We start from the raw sequence: 22,474 nt of genomic DNA, 5'->3' as shown, positions 1-22,474 counted from the left end.
TCCTGCAGAGTTCCAGAAAACCCCAAACTTCTCTCAAGTTGTACATCCCTGCTGCTTTCATATACAACACACTCCCTTTGGAGAAGACTGTCCGTCAGTTCTGCTCCTTTTCAACACCAAATGACTGACAAATGAAAACAAATTCCACCCAGGAAAGGAAAACACTATGTTCTTGGTAACAAAGCTGGATTAGAGATTACCAAGGAAAAGGTAAAAATCTAAAGCTATGAATAATCTAAAATTGTGTGTCATTAAAAACGGCATTTTTAAAGACCAGAGTGTTTCTCTGCTTCAAGACAAAGCTTGGCTGCAAAGGTGAAATAAATTACTAACCTTGCAGCACCCTTTAATCCATCAGGACATAAAAGAAGAAATTCCTAGCTGAACTTCACATGAAAACGGAACCTGGGAGACAGCTTTTTAAAAGAATAAAATCTGAGGGATTTTGAGGATCACACACTCTCATAATCAGATCCCAGGCTTTCAGGATCTCTTATCTAGGCCGAATCACAGAGCTATGTAAAGATGAGGGTCCTGTTTCACACAGGGAAAATATTCATTCTTGTGCAATCTCTGCTTTGATTTCCTTGCTCTCCAAGCAGCCTTGCAAAATCTGATTTTACATATAAACAAAGGCATTAACTCTAAATGTGCATCTTCCACCGCAGCCATGGACAACACAAATGAACAGTGATCTATGAAACAGGAGGCTAAGGGACCTGCTGGGTGATTAAGGTCAGTATCTCGTTACCACAGGTACCAAACATCCTGGAATGGCTTTTTCTATATTTTTATTGTTTTATCTGCAAATTAACAGACTTCAGGATACTATTGCTCCTTTTGGAAAGCTATTTCAGCATCTCACTTCTCTGGTTCTAGCGCAAGTTTATCCAAGTTCAGTTTATAACTGTAAATTCCCATGCCAACATCATAGTTTAGTTTAAGGAGCTTTTTTTTATTCCTTGGCATTTCAAACCTTTTTTGCCCAATCTATTAACAGAGATAAATTATACTTCTTTCAGCCTTTCTTTTTTTAACACTAAACAAGAATTCTTCTGATTCTTCCAATCAACACAAAAGATCTATTATATTTTAATTATCTTTATTTTTATTTCAGCGGGAGTAGCTGCAATTAAACATACAACACGACACACAAGTTCTCAACATCCTTGTTTAATACCAACTCCATCAGAGAGCAACACCCAGACAGAACCTAAACCTGTCTTTATTTCATTCATGCCCATGAGCAGTTCACAGTAATCCTATGATCAACTAAAACATCCATTTATTTCTCCTGCTCAGTCATTTCCAGATAATGAGCCACGAGCTTCTGAAGCAGCATTACCTTACCCGTTCTCCCCAAGTACATGACCTTATACTTTGCACCACTAAATTTCATCCTGGTTCTGTTGTGCCAGTCCTCGAGCTCCTCTGGTTCTCTCCACAGGAATTTCCTACCTTCTGCTGTATTGACAATGCCTCCGCATATTTTGCCATCAGCAAATTTCATTAACTCTCTCCTACTCCCTGTCCTGCAATTGCAACTTGAAACACGAGATTTGTCTGAGGGTGAATTTTTGTGGTATTATCACACAGCTTTGCTTTCCTGTGGGCCATTGATATAAAGTTTTGCTAAACGCTACATGGATTAGGAGCACTAAATTTTCTTTATCCTGTAACTCAGTTATTTTGCCAAATGATAGGTAATGGTTCAATACATCCACTACCTTCTGTAACACCACCTTGCATTCCATCCTATTTCCATATTCAACCTTAAGTCTTAATAATTCCTTCAAAAACTTTGAATACCACTGATGCTAGACTAATAAATGTATAGCTTTTTGCCTTTTGAAATAGAAAAAAACAAATCCAAAACCCAACAGATTTCTGACACCTGACAGAAATTCTAGGGTAGAAGTTATTTCCTACTTTCTTCTTCATGATCTCCTCTCAAAAATTGTTTCCCCCTTGATTGAAGTATCTACTATCTACAGTAGTTACTCATCAGACCATCCTCACCAGACATCCTACCTTGTCTGAATCTTTACTGGAAATAGGAATTTATTTCTGTTTACCTGGTGAACAGAGTCAAATATAATTTTGTCTGCAATCTTTTCCCTGGGCTTTTTTCTCTTCCTTTAATATTGCTATATGCAGGGTTCAATAACCTTCTGGTATTTGTCTCAGCATCTTTTCAGACCTATTTTCCATATATAAAGCAGGTTCTCTTTCTGGAAATTCTTGAATCTAAAAAGCCTAAGCTATACTTTTGTGCCATTTCTAAATGTTGCTTTTTTTCCTAATGATCTTGGTAGAATGGCTGCTTCTCAGACTATCCTACACATCTGATTGAAGAAAGGTGAAGTGTGCTTCAGTCAAAACCATTAAACCTTTTCCAGAAATTAAAATTTGCCCTTTGGAAATTAAGAAACATAAACACTCAAATTGTCCATCTATTTATTTTAAACAGAATCAATTAATGATATATCCTCTCAAGCCTGTTTCCTCAAGCCAGCTGTTCTGTAGTTCTTACTACATGCTAAAACCAAGTCTGAAAGAGTTTCAGGCTTTGCTCATAAAGAAACACAACTGCTGAGAAAAATCCATCAGCTGTTAAATGCCAAAGACGCTTACCATTTTTAGAAATAATAACCAGAATAGTAATTAAATTTAGTAATGCCATAGTTATCAAAAAGCCACTTGCACAAGACTAGTGGGGAAAAATAACTGTACAAGTCTGACCTCAAATCCGATTAGTGACACACTCACAACTTGTTTCAGCTGTTCTTTTTAAACTAAAAAGTTGCAAATCCTCTCAAACTGACTTCTGGTCCTGCAACAGCTATTTTCCCTAACCTATTTTTTGAAAGAAATGTTGAAGAAGCTTTCTGTATTTTTCATACTATTTAAGAAGAAATATTTTGCTTCAGGACCAGCTGAATATAGCTGTTACCTACTCTACAGTCAGAAAAAATAAATTTTTTAATATCTGGTTTTTTGATAGTGGTAGGGGAAAACTTAAGTAAAAGACAGTTCAAAAAATGGACAGGGGAAAAGAAAAAAAACAAAAAAAGCAGGGAAAACCCACCCTTCTGCTCTCCTGATGCTGAAAATTAAACTGTTTGCAATCTGACTTCTGGCATTAAGAAGTTGCTAAAAAAAAGTCTGTAAAGTACTAGAATGGGCTCATCCCCTTCCTTACCAAAGTATTGCATCAGCTCACTTCCCTCCTACTCTTCACGCTTCTTTCTATTCATCCATTCACTCCCTCCCTGAATGACTACAAATTATTAATAAGTTCAGCTCAAAGTGTAAGTGTTCAGTTCTTAATAATTATTATTTTAAAAACTTTAAGGCACATGATTCTAATTTGATTTGCTTAAGGACTTTGTTGTATTATTCATGCATGGCCATTAAATGTTCTTTAATCACTAAAGAAAACTGATTATGCTTTTTAATTACGTATTATTTACATCTTTGAGGAGGGCTGTCCTTTATGAAGGACTTCACACATGTAAGGGAACAGCTTATCACAGCAAGATTCCCAGACCTGGCTGAAAAACCAGACAACCAAACACCTGCTACAGGTGTTCACACATGGTTATGAGATCTGTGATCCAGGGCTGCCTTGGAAAAACAAAGTGAATTCTCAGAAACAGTTTAAAATACCAATGGACAAAATCTGAAAGTACCAGCTAATTGAAATAGTGTGAGAAGACCTTCCAGAAAACTAAGTATACCCAAACAGGGATTTCATTTGAAGGTAATGAAGCACATTAACTGACAAACATCACTAACCACTCCACTCATGTTATTTTTCTCTTTCTTCTTTTTTACCAAGATTTCTGTCACAGTATTATCTCAGCCTTCAGAAAGACTTTTTTTAAAAAAAGAACATTAAAGTCTAGTTATTTTTAGAGGTATTTCTAGAGATGGGTTTGAAATAAAATTCTGTAATGAGATCCTACTGTGGCAGCTCTTTCCATGGAGAGACAAAGAAAATCAGTAGAGTTGGTAGATGAGGTAAAAAGGCTGGAGAAGGAAATAAAGTTTAATACCACAAATCTGGTTAACAGTGGAAAAAAAAATACCTTGCCAAGGTATCCTTACTGTTCACAGGCATTTAAATCCGCCATTCACAGGGACAGATGTTGATCAGCTACAGGTAAGCTGGGCTTCACCAAAGAATGCAAGGTTTTAATATCCATGTACTTTGCATATTGTGCCAGGAATACAAGGGTGCCTTTACTCACATTTAATCAAATGCTCTCTCTATCTTCCCAAAGCACAGCCACTTGTGGAAAGAGGGGAGGGAAATCAATAGCAAAAAAGCAGTCTTTTTTTTTTATGCAAGCATAGCTCTTCAATCAATTCATATTTATTTTTTTGTATTGCCTCTAATTCAGATGACAAAATATTTTGAAGCTGCTTATCAAGTTGCTTGCTAAATACTGTAAGCCCAGAATTACCTGGAATTACTTAGAAATGTTTAGTCTGGCTGATTTTTCTTTCCTTCAGATCTGCATCAAGTGTTAGGCCCAAGGAAGGAGAGGGCTCTTGCTGCAGCAGGGACGTTTACAAAGGCCTTTGTCGTGTGGATTCTCTGGCACACAGTAAGTTACCTCAGACAGAGAACTTTCATGCCCTGTCCTCCACTCAGCCACTTACCTCCATAAAACTTGCAGGAGTTTAATTATCTTTAAAAAACTTTGCTCAAATGTGGTTATCATCACTCCACTGAAAGATGAATTTCTGAGAAGGGGCAAGGGCAGAGACTGAAGCACACATCACAGAAAAACAGATCAAAACAGGTTTTCTAGCACAATCCAAAGAAAAGTATTATACCTTGCTAACCTTAGCACAGCAGACCTTTTGCAGACTCATCCTTCCAGTGTTTAACATTTCTCTTAGAATTCAAATTTGTGCAATTATGGTTTACACAAAAACTACATCTGATGTTAAAAAGCAACGGTGTTTCTATCCTTCTAAAATATAGAACAAGACCTGGGGAATTTGAAATTAAGCATCTAACAAAAGGCAGCAATTAGAAGTATTTTAAAAGTTAGAAATTCATTAGAGTGTCTGCCATTTGTATTTAAATGGATAGCAGTAACAGCAGTAGTAATACTTTTTTTTTGAGAACTAAGTATTTCTAGCCAATACCAGACCATGGGATCAAAATTTTGACTGCACTTCTGCATCTTAAACACTGGACTAATTAAACATACATTAAACATGCATTAGAACACATGCTGTGACTCTGCTGAAAGACAAGAATGACAAAGGAGATGTTTCAATATATTCCATGCATCCTACTTGGTTTCAGGATTTCATTTAGAAAGCTTTTCCTAGCTCTTGTGTTCTTTCTTGCAAACCTGTGCAACTACTCAAGACACTTAACTTTGCCTTAGCCTCAAAATCTTGGACAACACCTTCAAAATCGGAGATTCTCACTCGGATTGGCATTGTTCTGTTTTAAGTGCCTATGTGGCCTGATTTTTCCCAAGCGTCTTGTGCTCAGAAGCTTCTGCTGAAGAGAGGCAAAGGACCCACTGCTGCCAAGGACCAGGTCAGTTCAGACACCCGCCTCAGGCTCCAGAACTGCTGGAAATTGCATGGCCCAAATAACAACACTTAATTCTTCTGACACACCTCCCTTCCAAAAAGATCAGTATTACCTACTAACATCCCAGAAGTATGGATTTCACTGAGCATACAGGAAGGAAAACAAACGTTTCACAAGCACTAACTGAAGCACTAAAAAAGCTGAAAGATAGAATTCAGTTTGTTTAAGCTAGACACTTAATTCAGATTCATTTAATCAGAGCTGAAATTCCAACTTAGCTGGGGAAGAAATAACTGGTTTTGAAGGTTGCCATGACCATCTATCCAGCCCACATCTGCACAGCTGCTGGCTGAACTCAAGCAGATAAGATCTTTATTTAGAGATACTCAAAAGCACAAAAGAACTGGCAAACGACCTCAAAAGCACACTGTGGTGACCAACAGACTGACTCTACAGTGATCTCCAGAGCATTTGCAAAGGAATTGAGTCAAAAAGAGGCATAACCACTGGCTCCCACATACCTGCCTTTGAGAGCTAAGCTTTCATCCTGAAAGCCCTGAGGCCCTCAAGAGCAGATCTGGTGGCTGGTATTTGAGCCACTGCACCCACAGCACATGGAATTATAGCAGTGTCAGATCCCACACACAACTACCACGGTCACATCAGCGCAGGCAGCACCAAAGCCTTCCAGGAAAAAAGCTAGAAAGGACAAAGACACACGGTACAGCACCTGGAAATGTACACATGCTGAAATGAAGGTTTCCAAGGTCATCTCAACGCACCCCAATTCTGCTCACGATTTTTGAAAGCAACACAAGATTTCCATAAATGTACATCATTACGTAACATTCAACTAAAATGGGCAGAATGCTGAGAATTCCTGTAATACTTTCAGGAAAACTATTAATAAGCCCATTTACTTGCTCAATACCACAGGACTGAAGAGACAAATTTAAATTCTGGGGTAGGATAATGTATGATAGGTGATGGCTAGCCTATCTCACTACAAACATCACCAAAGACTGTTGCTGTATGAACATAGTTACTTCAGATGTTCAGGGAGGACCAAGAGTTGGACATTTTTTCACGGTTTGTGCTCAAAAATTATGTATGAACTCCTTTATCTCATGGTCTGGCAATAAGAACTGTGTCTTCACTTGTTTTAGTTCCTTAAACCATTCCTCCCTCTCAGACTAACACCTTCCAGTCAGTTGCTATCTCACCATCCTGAAATTAACCAGTCCAGATGCAACAAAGAAAATAACCACACAGATCCTAAGAAAAGAAGGAAAACCAAGGCTGTAATGTTAGCTAACACAAGCCAGGAAATTTAAAGCGGAAATTGAAATTTCAGCCTGAGATAGACGTTTTGGCACAGATATCGCATGATTTTCCTTTAAGTATTGTCAGTCAAGACCCTCGCTCCTGGGACTACACCTTCACAGCACATTCCAAATATACACAACATGCGGAGAGGCTTTGAGAGCTGATGATATTTGCATTTGGACTGACATCTTCTTGTAATATGTTTGACACTGAGCACTTCTGCAACAAAGAACTGAGCCGCTTTCAACCTAAGTCTTTTCCAAAGAATCACGGGCAACTACACAAGAATGAATAAGTGAACAGTTTGCTACAGCAGTGAATGCCTCCGAAAACAGCAAGTTTGCAGGCACCAGATGGAAGAGAACATTATTGCAATTCCTGCATCCCATTGTGTAACAGCCAACAGAGCCGTTAACGCTTTCTGGTGATTTCTAAGCTTTTTAATGTGCTTTCCTTTGAAGGTGGGGGGGGTTTTTTGTGCCCTGTCAGTCTGCAAGCTAGGTTCAGCTGTCTGGGAAAGAAATTTTATTGGCAAGCTATCAAATAGGGAAAAACACAAAATACAGATGGAAACACTAATGATCATATTACAAAAATCACTAGATGGACACAAAGCTTATGTTATAAAGTATGACCTACAGCACAAGTCTTTTGTCTCTCAGATTTCTCTCTCCCATACTAGACACATCTGCCTTTCCACAACTTTGTTCATCACTTATCCGAGAAAAACGTCTTATCTCATGATCACAACGAGTTCTTACACTTTATTGTTTTCCTCTTCAAACAGCAAACTTAAATCTTATTTAGTGCATGGCATTATACCTTCCTCAGAATTCAGAGCAAAATGGTGGTAAGAGATGTTTGAGTCAACTCAAATAACTCATTTTCATTGCTACCACCACAGATCATCATGAGAAAGCCACCCATTAAGCTAAATACTCCCCATTACAGACACCCGTTTATGCCCACAGTGTATTTTCCACTCCCAAGCATTAATGTCCCCTGTGCTCAGGATGTGCTCTCAGTATCTTGCACTCAGTAGAAGCGAGTCTCATTTAAATAAGTCAGTGAGCACGTCCAAGTGCTGCCTGAACTAGTCCCTGGCAAACCAGGGCAGAAAGATTACACAACATTAACAAGCTGAATTCAAGTGAAAAAAACCTGCTCTGTATTAATGATCTATTGTCTTGCTCATTCAGGAAAACACCTGTCTCATATAAATTGACAGAACCAAATTAATTTCTGCTGTAAACCAGAATAGCAATTTTGAAATTGGGGCATTCATAATCTCATTAGTACCAAATTTTAACACTCTGCATTGGCAGCATCATGTTGAGTACCACTGCAGTATGAGAAAAGTCTTATGTTATATACATACTTTATATATAGACAAGTTTTTAAACTATACATATTAAGTCTTGACTCCTACAAAGTAAAAAAGCGGTGTCTCCTCTCTGTGTGTTGGTCTATGTGGGGAAAGGTAAGTTATTTTTATGATTCATGAAAAATAATTTCTAACTCTAGAACATATTTCCCAGCACCACAAGTTCCTAAGTCTCAGTGAACTTCGATGCTCTTTAGTTATATCTAGAAAGGACCTGACCTCAAAATCACACACTGATAACACAATATAAGTCTATAATTTTCTTAAGAAACGTCACATTCTGATCACAACAAAAAAGCTAAATCGCTTTATTTACAATATGAACACAAACCCAGCAGTGTAAGCTTCTTAATTAATAAGGGTAACAGAAAGGTTTATGGCAAGGAAAACCTTATCATGCAGGGGGGAAAAAAAGTATGAGACTGCATCTTTTTCCAGAGCAGAAAGTCACAACCATTCTTTGTAACAAAGGGGAGAAAAGGATTTTTTCCTGTATCTTGAGAGGTCAGAGACAATGAGAATGAGATGGTGTTGGGAAGGAAACAAAACTCACAGTTGGACCTCACAGCTAAAAGGACAATAACCATGAATTTTCCACAAAGCAGCAACATATGGAAGTTTGGCCATTTTGCCTGGTTCTCAGGAAGCCGCTCTGAGGCCCTAAATCTGCAATATTCACTCCGAGCCAACACGACCTGTGCGCTGCAGGCGAGCAATCCAAACACACTGAAAAATAGTCATGTGACACTGCTAAAAACACAGGCACTTGGCCAAAATAAAAGCATTGTTCCAATACAGATGAGCATCATCATCCCCAGAAAATTAGAGCGTAACATTGAACCAGTACAATTTAATTTAAGAGAAACAAAGGCAGGCATATACACAAGGCTGGAAACGTGAAGTGTTTTGAGGTTCACCATTAAAAATAAAATGCTAACAATTGACCAGATTGTGATTTTGTTTCTGTTGTGGTAAAACAGTATTGACAGTGTAGTGTCTTTCGTCTGCGAGTTAATGTCATTAAGTATTTGAAAATGCATATTTATCTATAAAATTTATCTACACCTGGCACAGTCAGGTTGTTACAAACACACTGGAGATTTGCTTTCCGGAATGCCACAACGTTAACATTGATCTTTCTATGATATTTAACATCACATTTCAATGCATGTGCTTTTTTTGGAGAAAAATCCTTTTGCAATGTGTGTACCTCGGTGCTTAAACAACTCTGAACAACTATGACCAGTATGAGCTGTGTTCTACTGCATCCTAAAGTATGTCTTGATATTAAAATGCATAGAATTTGGGGAATTTAGACCCCCTCAAATTCTTCATTCCCATCATCCCCAGGCATACAGCATGTGTAGGAAATGTCACAGTGGTATTGTGTTACAACATGCACTAGTTTCAATATATTAAATAACATAAAAGGAAGCCAAGGTGTGGCCAAATGTGCCAACATAAGCACTGTTGACACAGCCATCAGTTCAGTACCTCCTCCATTCATGGCAGCTCATTCTGAACATTTTTTGGAGGAGAAAAGAAGAGGGAGAGAGAGTGGTTGAACAATACAACAAAGGAAAAATGTCTTTTTTCAAAACCGTCTCTCCTATTAAGACCACAGCAGCAATATTTTTTAAATTGGAAACAGAAAAACAGACTTTAATTTCTCACAAGCCTTTCCATTGATAAAACTGCAGAAGCTGAGATCTCCTGATGTTTTGCCCAGCTATCAAGACATGCCAAGCATCCAAACATTTGATGGAAGAGTCGCCAAGACTTGTAAAAAATCGTATTAACCCATCAAGTTGAGAGGGGAAGCACACAACCCACGTAGGTGAGTGACTGTGTGGCCTACACATCTCTGATACTGCTGCTGTATATGCAATTACACACAGTTCATCTTCTGCAGGAAGACAACCACAGTTCAAGTCCACTCTGGCACAATTTTTAAAAATTATTTCTTACAATCTCATAATAATGACTTACTGCACAACGAAACCCCACCAGAACGTACATTTATGACATTAAATCAAACTAGAATTATTTCATTAAATTTTAACTTGAAGAATTTAAAAAGTGTAAATACTTTACTCTGATTTTGATCTTGTCTAGATGCTCTAAAAAACCACCACACACATATTTCAAAACACCTTTCTGGATGTCATGAGAAAATGCACTAAATGGAAACAAAACAACAATACCCCTTCTTAATATCTAAAACACAGGATCACCAGGATAAAAGGATGAGCTTATAAATAGTTTTGTCACTGGTATTACTGTTCTCTCAAAGTCCAGATTCTGGAAAAATCACCTTCACTTCCCACAGCCTCAGTGCGTGCTCCACAGGAAATGAATGTTTATTTACTGCAGAAGAAAGACATTCTGCTGGAATGACATCATGCCTTCAACCACGGTAACTCCAACTAAACTGTCACATTCACTTACCAAACCTGAATTAGAGCATCTTTTCCTGTGTCTGATGTAGCATTTATTTGCTAATATTAAGTGACAGCTCTGAATACCAAGATGGCAGATAAAAAGTAGAAATCACCCCATGCTAACATCTAAACAGAAAATGAATCACTTTTGGAGGTCGCAAAAAGTGGTCCTTCAGCTCTCCCAAAAGCGTCATAATTAGTTTATATACGTGCTTTTGATGTATTTCCTAAGATTTGTGGAAAGTTATTAGTGGGTAAAACAGAACAGCCATCAAAGAATGTGCAAGATAGAGAACTCAGATCAGGGTCCCACCACCCACAACGACAGTCAAGCCAACAGCATGTCATCAAAGCTGTTGGAAACTAAATGTAACTACTGCTAACAAGATTTGCCAGGATTCCAACGCGACACGCAGAAAACGATGCACAAAGGTCTGTGTGTGGGAGACAAAAACTTCCTGTGCCTCCAGAACTTTACAGGAGCAGAAGCATTTGAGCCTCTTCCCTGAAGACCCAGGCATCCCATCAAAGAAGGAGCCCAAAATCAGGATTGGGACTCAGGTAGCTTCTGTCACCATTCTTCTTTTTCTGAGGGCTCTCCAGCTCGAGGAAGGGGTGTAATGTCTGCACCAAAGTTTCTTCCAGCCTTGGTATTTCTAAACAATGCCGTTATTTTGCCAAGCATTTCCTTTTATTAACAACAGTTAATAAAATCCACACTGGCATATTTTCCTGCGGTTTAATAAAGGCTAATTCCACTTTCAGATTAATACATTTTTAAGCAAAATCACAAGGATCTTCACTGTGTTTTGCAACACACTTTAGAACTCTTTGGCATAAGTGGTTTCTTGATTTATTTTTTACAGGTCTCCATTGGGGTTTCATTTCTGTGACATGACATTTGAAAATGGTGCTGGTATATGAGCAACTCCACTGCTCATGAGCTCAAAACATTCCCTACAATCTGATGTTTTAGGTATGTAATACTTGATTTTCTCCCTCTTTGCTAAGGTACTTCCATTGTTTCCTGCAGTGAGTGCTGGATTCTATTAAATGTATTTACATTTCTCTCCTTAAGCACTGTTTGCTGGGTTTTCACTTAACCATCCAACAAATACTGTGGTTATGCAAATGTTTACACTGTATTCATCTTATTTATTTTTGCACAGAAAAAAGAAAAAATACTTGTTCCCAACTGTAAAAATACTGGATGCGTTTAGAGAAAAAATGATTAATAATTGCTAAAAATTGTAATTTTCTATTTGCTACAAACTTAGAAGCACAGCTGAACAGCAAATTATGGAATTAGGACGTTTAAGAAAGATGTCAGACTCGTTCCCACATCCCCCATCAGGCAGATCTTCACTAACACTCATGAACAACTGCCAGCAAAGGTGGAGCCCACGATACAGCAAACGCATAACTTCGCCAGCGTGTTTGCTGGGGTTCAGGGCTCATTTTCCAAAGGCAATATCAGGTATGAACAGACTCTCAGCATTCCCAACCTGCCCACTCCCGTACAAAGTGGCAATGGCTCCAGCTCCAGGAATGGTTCCATGCTGACTCACTTCTTCTGCAATACCCAGAGGAGCTGAGACAAACCACACACTGAGAATTATTACTCCAAGTTATTGCTTCCCTTGGGCTATTTGAATAACAAAAACAAAAAGAATGCATAAAGTGAATCCAGATTTTCCCATTTTACTCTTTTAGAGTGTAAGCTCTTTGAGGCAGGAGAACTACCTTCACTTTGAATCTTGCACAGTATTTTTTACCTTATCAACAATTCATGCAGTAATGTATGTAACTGTTCTGTCCTTGCCAGAAAAGAAGACACAGTCCCATGTTCACTGATAAAGACCCTGACAGATGTCCTGAGAGGACAGATTTGATTTGGATCAAGAGAGAATACATACTGAAGATTGTTGTTGAATTAGCCAGAACGCTTTATGGTGGTTACACAAGATTTATGCTGTCTGTGGAAAAGTACAGATGACACTCAGCTGGCATGAAGTCAGAGCAGCTCAGAAAGACAACAACTGATTCAATAAAAATTTAACCAGAACAAAATGGCAACTTAAAAATTTTCAAATGGCGCCCTTGTGTTTCTATCTGTCCCTTCCTTTGCATCTCAGGCTATTTTTATTCTATTGGAAGAGACTCTAAAAGGTTTATGGCTCTTCAGCTCATATCCAAGGGACTGAATCTGATCTCACTGGTCAGAAGGGCATCCTCAACCAACTTGGCCTAAAATTTATCATCAGTCACATGTCATTAGTAGTTTCTGTTTACCAATCAGGATGTTGAAATGAACATCTTGATTAAACTAAAACCACAAAAACCAGAGGATGGTGTACCAGAGGAACAGTGTGAATCCTTTTCTAGAAGGATGGCAAATGGACAAATAGGGTCTGCCTAAGACAGGATCCCCCAGGCACCTCGTTAAGATAAACAGCTTGACAACTGAGACAATGCCAAGTATAAAAAGACAGACTTGCTTAAACCGTCTGTAAGTTGCTACTTTACAAAACATAATCCTCAACCAAGTATGAGCTTCACCACCAAAGTGAAATCTCAGCCTCAGTGAAGTCACCAGCACAAATTCCCACAGCTCCCAGGGGCCCAGAGCCACGTTTTGTTGTATGGGGCTCACAGGACAATAAGCAGGCACCTACAGCCTGGTTAACCGTGTAGCTTCCCTTGATCACCCCTGAGGAAAAACACACACTTTTAGACTCATCTTCTCTTAGAGGAGACACCTAAAATAGGTCAACTGATTTATACCCAAAAATGCTTTCTTACCTCCTCAGGCTGAAACAAAGATCTAAGTGACAAGCTCTCTATTGCAGATATCTAAAATAAGCAGAAAGAAACCCACATAGAATTTTATTCTTGGTTTTCAGATGAAAACACAACTTGTATAAATGGAACCAGCACACAATACAGACTGCTCTGTGGAAAAGACCAGATTATGAAGTTATTCATCACTCCTTCACCAGGAAGGCTCCTGATACTTAGATACCAGTCAATGAGAGGGGAAGCTGGCAACATTAACTGTCCATACTGATCAATGAGGTGAAACAAACTCCAAGTAAACTGGTTAGGTTTCCAGTACATCCCATAAGACTAGCACATTTTTGATACTATCATAACTGATAATCGATTTCATATTTGAATAAAGCTACTTCAGGTTATTTGTGTATTTTCTTAATTGTATCATTAGATTTTAGTGTCTCTTCAGAGACTGAAAATGAGTAGAACAATATTATTTTTGCCTCTCTGCAGTTTCATCATCCCAACTGTACCCCACTACAACAGGACATATTTATGGTTTATTCTACATCACCCCCTCTCGATGTGTCTTGGGTTCAGTCACTTACACAGGAGTTAAATCCTCACTATGGATAACTTTCCCGTAACTTCACCCAACTTCAAAAATCTCTGATCTTCCTCTGAATTTTCACCTTGCCTGCCAAAACTAATGTTCTATTTCTAACCTTTGAACTGGATTTCCAGGATGAGGAGAGGAAAATCCTCTGGCCTCTTATGCCCTGGCATATTCCACACTACAGAGTTTTTTTATTTTTGTCAACAATGGCTGTTCCTAACTATGAACATTGATTACTTAGATCTTAATTTCCGTATTTTTCCTTTCTTATTGTTCGTAGTTAATTATATTATTACAGGCACATGTATCGTATCTACCACACCTTGGGGGAGGTCAGGGAAATATTCCAATAAGATACAAATAACAGAGACAAAATATAGAAAAATCGAGATCATAACAGTAATTCTGGAACTGAAAATTGTGAAATATGCAACTATCAGTCAATGGCCATTTTTTTCCAAAATGAGTTTAATTTCTTATTTAGAGCTTCTTTAAACTCCAAATACATAAAAATAAAATGTATTACATTTAAAAAAAAAGAAAAAGATAAATATTGAATGCATATAGCCATAAGAAACTACCAAGACCACAACTTTTGCTTTTCATCAGAATGTATTTCAGTAACTTACTCAAACACATTGCAGTAATTCCATAATACCATATGATTTATGGGTACAACATGTATTAAAACTAAAAAAATAAACCGAAACGCAACACCTATTTAAATAACAGATTGTTATTAGAGTGGTATTGGTCTCTAGCATTCACTATCTGTGAAAAAGAACATGCATCTTACACAGGAACTACTGTGCTGAAGAAAATGTAACCCCTCTACAGTCACCATTTTCATCTTTCTTAGTGCTAAACACACAGCTTTACTTTACATATCCATAGCAAATTTCATTTTCCTACTTGATAGATTAAATAACTTTAACAGTCTGGTTACCCTTCAGTTCAATGAAGAATGTAAATTTGACACCATCTCTATTAGGCACTGAATATTTGGGAGAAAAAAATAATTCTTTTACACGACAGGTACAAAGGCTCCTTCTCAAAGAGGCTCCTTCCAACCTGCACATTACTGTGGTTCAAAACAAAGAAATCTTTCAAACTATCTCAAGGACTAATCACTTCAGTATCCTGATAAATCACAAAGCTTGGCCTGGAATCTTATTTCAGGGTATTATTTATTATAATATTGTGGTGTATTTAAGACTCCATTTCAGTATGTTAGAGACTCTGAAGTCTGTTCTATGACATTTTCTATAACTGACACCCTCTTTCCAGAAGAAGGACTCAATAGCTTTTTACAGATGTTCTTTTAAAATGCACTCTGTAATGAAGACTTGATTCATTATTTAAAAAAAAAAAAGGTCACAGTCATCAAAAGCAATTTTCAATATAAACAGTAATCTGCTGTTACAAGTCAGGACTGAAGTATACAAACACTGTTGTTAGTGACAATTAAATAACAACCCCTGAAGCACTGATATCAGCCTTCTTTTTACAATACCAGAATTCAATATAAGGGAAAACTTGAAAAATAATTCAGCCATTCGTTAAATGACTTAGATATCTATCCTTCTTTAAAATGCAGTTGAAACCTGTGAGTGAGCTCAAAAATCAGTAGAAATGACTGTATCACAGACTAATAGCACAATTGTTTTAAGTGCCATTTCCTTCAGAAACCAGGCCAAAAGAATACTCATTTCAGACCAGAAAAGTCTTAAATGTACCAGTCACTGTGGGGGGAAAAAAAGCAATCAAGAGTGCTGATGAAAAAAGGAAAGGAATTGCAGAAAAAGGTAACTGCAAAGTATACCACATCCACCTATTCAATAGCTAATAACACACAGAATACATTGCTTTCAGTCTATTATAATCCAAGATTTATTTTCTTATTTATGGTAACAACATAACAAGGGAGGGAATCCCTGTCATTTATATCCTGATTAGTCAATAATCTGGAGGTCTAATGCAGACTCAAACAAGCAAATAATTATTCAGATCAGTCCAACCAGAGTTTAATGAACAGTTTTAATTTTCTGGAAGAAAGATGTTTATTCTCCTTCAGGAACACCAAGGCCATTTCATTGCCCGCCACCAGTTTCAAAGAATTGCTCAGTCTCTTAAGTCAGCTCCACAGTAGAAAAGTAGCCACTGAGTATAAAAGTCTTATGCAATAAATATCACTTCAAATGAATATTAACCTCAAACTTTCCTTAATTCTTTTAACGAACATTTAACTCTAAGATAAATAAATCTTGATGTTTAATCTTTTTCCAAACACACACACAAAAAAAATTTCCTTAACATTAGTGAATCAACATGCTAAGAAATATTGTCCTATGAGGATAACACCTACATAGAGGATGCTGGAATCTTTTCCATTTCTTCCCAATTTTCATCACCAATACAGATGTACACCTCAATGAGGTGTATGAATTAGTTTTCCTATAACTGTAGGGTAACTAATTAAAAGCCACTGATAACTTCAGATCTGAAGTCTTGCTGGAAGGACTAACTAGCATAGTGCTTTTTGATTTGATTGTTTATTTTATAAACACTAAAGTTTAAAAATCTGTACTTACTTCAACATGTGCAAATAATGTTGGTTCAGTGTTATCATTGTTTTTCTCCTCAAGGTCTGGTGGGATGTGTCTATTTCTTACTTGGAAGTGTGTCTTACTAAGATAACCATCACCAAGGTCCTGTGTTCAGAAAAAGAGAAAGAAAAAAAGAAATTTTCTGTAACCAAAATGGTAAATGCCTTCACTGTTCTAGAAAATAAACAGAGCATGGTATTTAGGCACAGGCTCCAAGTCTTTTTATAGGTACCGATGACTGCAGTGCTCCTCAGCACCTTCTCACAGATAGTTTACACCAGTTCTTGGTGTTGAAGGAAGTCAAAGACCTGAGCAGCAAAAATAAAGTTTAATACAGCTATTAATGGAATAAGACAACTGCTCCCTGGGGATCAGGATAAGTGCCAAAGAACAGGAAGGCAGTGCACCAAGGTGATGAAGAGACAAGGAGTTATTAATGATTTTAACCTATTTCAATGCATTCATGCCAGGATTAACTTCCCAGCTCTTGCAAGGATGGTTTGGTTTTGCTGTGTTTCCCCCTCTAACTTTACAAAGTTCTGAAAACAAAACAAAGCAAAACCACTTCAGAATTTATGTATGCAGAGTCACAACTTGTTTCCTTCTCTTGATCACCTCTGAGGTCAAATGTAAGAGAAAACAGATGAAGCTGTGCCTTCTCCAGTTCCCATTTTATCATTCTGCTTCCCAGGCCACAGAGTCCACGGCTGTAAAGGGCCCTTGTACAACTCCAGAGTGGCAGAAGAAAGGTTTAGGAGCTTTCCTCCATTACTGGCCTGTCGACCTGCACATTTTATTTCTCTTAATTAGAAGCAAGAGGAGAGAAAACATTTAGTAACAGGTACACTCTGAAAGGGAGAAAGCATGTACAGAACAGAAAGAACAGTAGTTGCATGTCGAGAATTTATTTCTCAAAGGAAACAAATAAATTGGGGGTTTATTAGCTGTTTCATTACATTTTATTTTAGACAAACAGAGAGCATATGCACAACATCTGATGAAAAAGGATTCTATTCAAAACAGTCTTGCTACAAAATTCATTAACGTAGCATTAAATTACTTGACAAGACTGAAAATTTAACTATGATTTAAGTCTTTGGTTAATCTGTCATTTGCTGACAGTTTATGCCATTTATTTTGACCTTTAAACCATCACAGGTTTTATATTGACACACTAGATCTCTCTTTCCAAAGACACTGTAGATTATATGTAACTCCAAAATCTACTATGAGCTACCTGTTTACTTTGTTCTGATCATGTTTCACTCATAAAGAAAAAGGATAATGCTCTCTACATGTATTTTTTCCATTGATTTTTAAGCATGAACAACACAACAGGCAATTATATTGCTCACAATATCTCCTACTGCCTGTCTTATTTTTCAATAAATCTCATTAAGAGCATGAACCCACCAAATTTTCTGCAGGTCCTGGCTGCAGAGCGAAGTACAGCCTGTGCATGGAGGAATCCAGTGTGCAGAGAATGGTGAAAGAAAAACCAAGCCTAAATTGGTGACAGAAAATCCATTTCTTTCACTCTCAACACCCTCTGAAGTGTCTACTTGCTCCTCTCAAGTATCTCCTCGTGGAGCTTCCCAACGGTGTCAGCAGGAGTAGATACCTGCACAGGTATTTGTCCCACTAAGAGCAGCAGAGGAAGCACTGCAGCCACCCACAGAGGTGAAATGCCCCACAGCACAGCAAGCTTTGCCAGAGCAGTGTTGGACAGAGCCTCCAGCTCCCTGAACCGGTTCTTCCCCCCAAAGGAGTGCAGTCAATCTTCACAGCCTTCGCGTTCTGTGAGCGCCATGAAAACACACGGATGGATGGATGGATGGATGGATGGATGGATGGATGGATGGATGGATGGATGGATGGAGAGCTGGAGCCAGCAGCCTCTGTGTTTCATAGCTCTGTGTCAGAGGAGGCAGGAAGGAGGAGCATCCATTCCGTTGCACCTGGCAGTGTTTTGGACTCTGTACACTTCTATAACCCTATCAATCAAAGCTTTAGCCAGAACCTTGATCCCACACATGTGCAAAGGGAATCCCTTCCTACTGCAGCTGTATCATAAGCAAAAGGGAACTAGTGCAGCTTTCGGTGTGATTACCTGGATTAACCTCACTAAATATGAAACAAACAAAAAGCAGAGAGAAAACAGGGACTCGTTTGCTTTAATAAAATCTCGATTGCCACAGCAAGATTTAACTACCCATCCCTAATGGCACCACCCAAGCTCAGCTCCTCCAGCTCCTGCAGTAGAGGTGCTCCTGGCTTTTTTACAGCTTTCTTCCGGTGGAAAAAAAAACCCAAACCAAGAAAACACGTTATAAAAATAACATCATTTAGAACATTTCACTTACAGCTATAAATACAGGGTTCTGCCTGGGCCATGTGAGCTTGTGCACCAAGAGCCAGCTCCACGAGAACAATGAGTATTTCATCATCTAAATTTAATCTCCACAGAAAACACGGGAACACAGGAACACAGTTCTACCAGCCTGGTTCACTTGTGTGGTCTCACTGCTATCAATGGGTCTATTCACGTGCATCAGGAATGAGGAATGGGATCCAAGTGCATTACATCAGCAAAATTAAGAGTGCCCCAAACTACCCACAACACATATACTGGTTAAAAAAAAAAGGCAAAAAGACAATGAGACATCTTGTTGAGGAAAACCCTTCTTCCCAGACTCCACACTATAAACGGATGGTCTCCATGGCCAGGTTTTTATCACACACTGAAATCACAGAGTCGCCAACTTGGCCCATTAAAAAAAGAAAACAACCCTCTTAGAATTTTTTTATATGAGAACAAAAATCTATCTCATTCTGCTATTTTCAGAAAAGCTTCTTATTTCACAGAAAGTTCAGACTTTGACCCATGTATTAAATTCCCAGTAGAGGCTCAGAGCATCTTTCTTTGTTGAATAAATCCTCACAAATATAGCCTTGGACTGAAATCTAAAGTTTCAAATGGTTTTCTGTAAGAAAGGGTGCATTGTAACACTTGGCTAATATTTGCACTCCTTTAAAAACTCCTAAACAGAACAAATGTAAGTCCAAGGTTCTCCTTCTTACTGAAATTCTGATTGTCTGTGAAGAAAGGGTTACAAATACAAATGTACAACTACATACATAAAAACGATGGCATACACTGGAAAAAGCATGACTTTACTCCACAAAATTCATGAAAGCATGGGAAACCACTAATGCCATTAAACTCTAAAAGAAAAAAATTTCTACAATAGAAAGAATACACAGAAAAGAGAACATGAAAACCTACATGCTGGAGAAAGCCAGCATGTATCAATGTCTTCATATACTCTAACAATACATTTTTATATACTGTATTAATACATATTTATATACTATAATACAGATACTGGCTAATTAGTGTACCTATACCCATATTAGTTTGACCTTATCCTGAGCAAACTAACAGAAGTCATACAGAATTCAATAGGTGAAAAAATATGTACAGTAAACGCATTTTTCTTAAAGAAAACAGAATTTGTCAGTGTAATTTCAAAAGACATGTTTGGTTGATAAACATACAAGTTGGAACAATACACGCTCAGAATTCCCTAAGATCTCTGTTGATTCTGCAAGTGAAGATTAAAAAAAATTAAAATAGTCCCACACTTATCTGACTCATCCTATATGATGAAAATTTATTCATTCACAGATCTCAAATGTAACTTAAAAAATGGGGAAATCATCATGAAAGAAGTGATTCTAATGGGGTCCTTTGAGACTACTCTTAGCCCTGTGCTGTTTAAAATTTTGATTAATGACCTAGAAACAATATGTAATTATTATTGTAGAGGTTTGAAAGTTATGGAGAAGCAGCAAATAATGAGAACTGATCATTAATAGTGGCAGATACTTCTGGTTGCTGTATGCAACTGGCAGGCATTGTAATGAAAATACTAAGCCAAGGATCTAGAATAAAGGCTATGTGCTATTTCAGCCTAAAGGGTTAAAGTGAGCCTTGGGTATAAAACCACGAGCAATTGCCCAGAGTAGGAGGGCTTGAATTTCACATTCACATTTCACATTCGTGGTCTGGTCCTGCCCACAGCTGAAAAAGGGTTTTGATAGCTTGGCCAGGATTCAGAGATCCACAAGCCTATTCAACACATGCACTGGCCTAAACCCTTTCACTCAGACCAGCTGTGTGAAAAATTTGTTTCATGTGTCGTTAAAGGATGTTCCAGCTTGTGGTGGTTGTCAACAGCTCAAAAAGAGCATCAAGGGTCTCTAAAAGTTAACACTCTGATTGCTTTACCTTGCTAGTTCTCCACTCCCAGCCATCTCCTATCTGCTGCGAATGTTTAATAAAGTCTTCACAGTACTGCTTGAATCTTTTCTCCTCCAAAAAGAAGTCTTCTTCACCTGCCATGCTGCAGGATACCTGCAGAGTAAACTGAATCTGCTGACAGATAAAAAGAACACCAAAAAATTTCACTAATTTATAGCAACTGAATAGTAAAGTAACAAAGCATAGAGAAAAAAAAACTATTGCTTTAAAAAAAACAAAGACTTTTCTTCAATTCCATTAGAGAACCATGGATATGGCAGAAGAGCTGAGGCAGGAAGAGACCTTTGGAGGTTGTCTGGTCCATTCCCCCTGGTCACAGCAGTGTCAACTGCAGCAGGTTGCTGGGGATTGTTTCCATTTGGGTTTTGATTATCTCCAAGGATGGAGATGCCACAGCATCTCTAGGGAACCTGTTTCAGAGCTCAATTACCATAGCAGTGAGTATTTTTTCCTCTGTTTAGCTGGAAACATTTACCTATCAGTTTGTGCTTGTTGCCTCTTGTGCTGTCGCTGCACAGTACTGAAGAAAGTCTGGCTCCATTTCTTTATTCCCTCCCACCACGTATTTATGGACATTTAGAAGATCCCACTGACCTTCCTCTTCTCCAGGCTGATTCATCCCACCTCTCTCAGCCTTGCCTCGTATATCAAACACCCTTAGTTGAGGCAAAAAAGCCTCAACTTTGGGGCTCTTTGCTGGACTGGTTCCAGTATGGTGGTGTCTTCCCTATACTGGGGAGCCCAGAGCTGCACTTTTAATGTGTATTTCCTTCATAGTGCTGCACAGCTCTCTGTGGCATAAAAATATGGCTTCAAAACCTTCCCTATCCCTCAAAGTGTTTTCTCCCAAGGTTTTAAAGATAAAATTTTTCTCAGAGAATTTATTTATTTTTACTTGCACCCCTGTCCCCTCGTCCATTTCAATGAGGATGTGTCATAAACAGAGCTGGTTTAATGTGTTTGTGGACATCAGGCAGCACTGCAGCACCACAAACAAATCACTGAATCACAGCATGGTTTGGGATGGAAGCAACCTTAAAGCTCATCTTTGTCCCATGGGCAGGGACACCTTCCACTACCCCAGGCTGTTCCAAGCCCCATCCAACCAGGCTTTAGACACATCCAGGGGCAGCCACAGCTCCTCTGGGCACCCTGTGCCAGGGCCTGCCCACCCTCAAAGGGAACAATTCCTTCCCATTATCTACTCTAAACCTACTCTTTCAGTTTAAAGCCATTCCCCTTGTCCTGTCAGTGGCTATCACAATAATAACCTGTAACCATTACAACCAGATCACACCTGTCCTTAACAAGAAATGCAAGTGACACAGCACCTCATGCAATGCTCATTATTTTTCAGTATCTGACCCTGAGTCACATCACCATCCTGTCTACCCACGACAAAAATTATTTTTTAGCACTTGAAACACTTTACTTCCAAC

General features: G+C 38.3%; 1 protein-coding gene across 5 annotated transcripts in view; it reads right to left on the bottom strand.

Annotated features, from left to right (window-relative positions):
* ATG10 (autophagy related 10) overlaps nucleotides 1-22,080 on the bottom strand; it is a 65,218-nt gene extending 43,138 nt beyond the window's left edge. For 4 of the 5 annotated variants that reach the window (XM_017730825.1, XM_017730829.1, XM_017730828.1 and 1 more), the window contains exons 1-3: nucleotides 21,003-22,080; nucleotides 16,697-16,816; nucleotides 13,520-13,570 (exon numbers count right to left, since the gene is read on the bottom strand). In XM_017730825.1, the coding sequence (XP_017586314.1) occupies nucleotides 13,520-13,570; nucleotides 16,697-16,816; nucleotides 21,003-21,116 (285 nt within the window). In that variant the 5' untranslated portion in view covers nucleotides 21,117-22,080. The remainder of the gene's footprint in view (nucleotides 1-13,519; nucleotides 13,571-16,696; nucleotides 16,817-21,002) is intronic. The other variant, XM_017730826.1, reaches the window with a different exon arrangement.
* Nucleotides 22,081-22,474: the final 394 nt, after the last annotated feature.

The sequence above is a fragment of the Corvus brachyrhynchos genome, unplaced genomic scaffold (genome assembly GCF_000691975.1).
Source record: "Corvus brachyrhynchos isolate BGI_N302 unplaced genomic scaffold, ASM69197v1 scaffold144, whole genome shotgun sequence".
In the NCBI taxonomy this organism is placed as follows: Eukaryota; Metazoa; Chordata; class Aves; order Passeriformes; family Corvidae; genus Corvus; species Corvus brachyrhynchos.
Note: the sequence above shows the minus strand (reverse complement) of the source record. Positions and strands in the feature narration are given on the sequence as shown.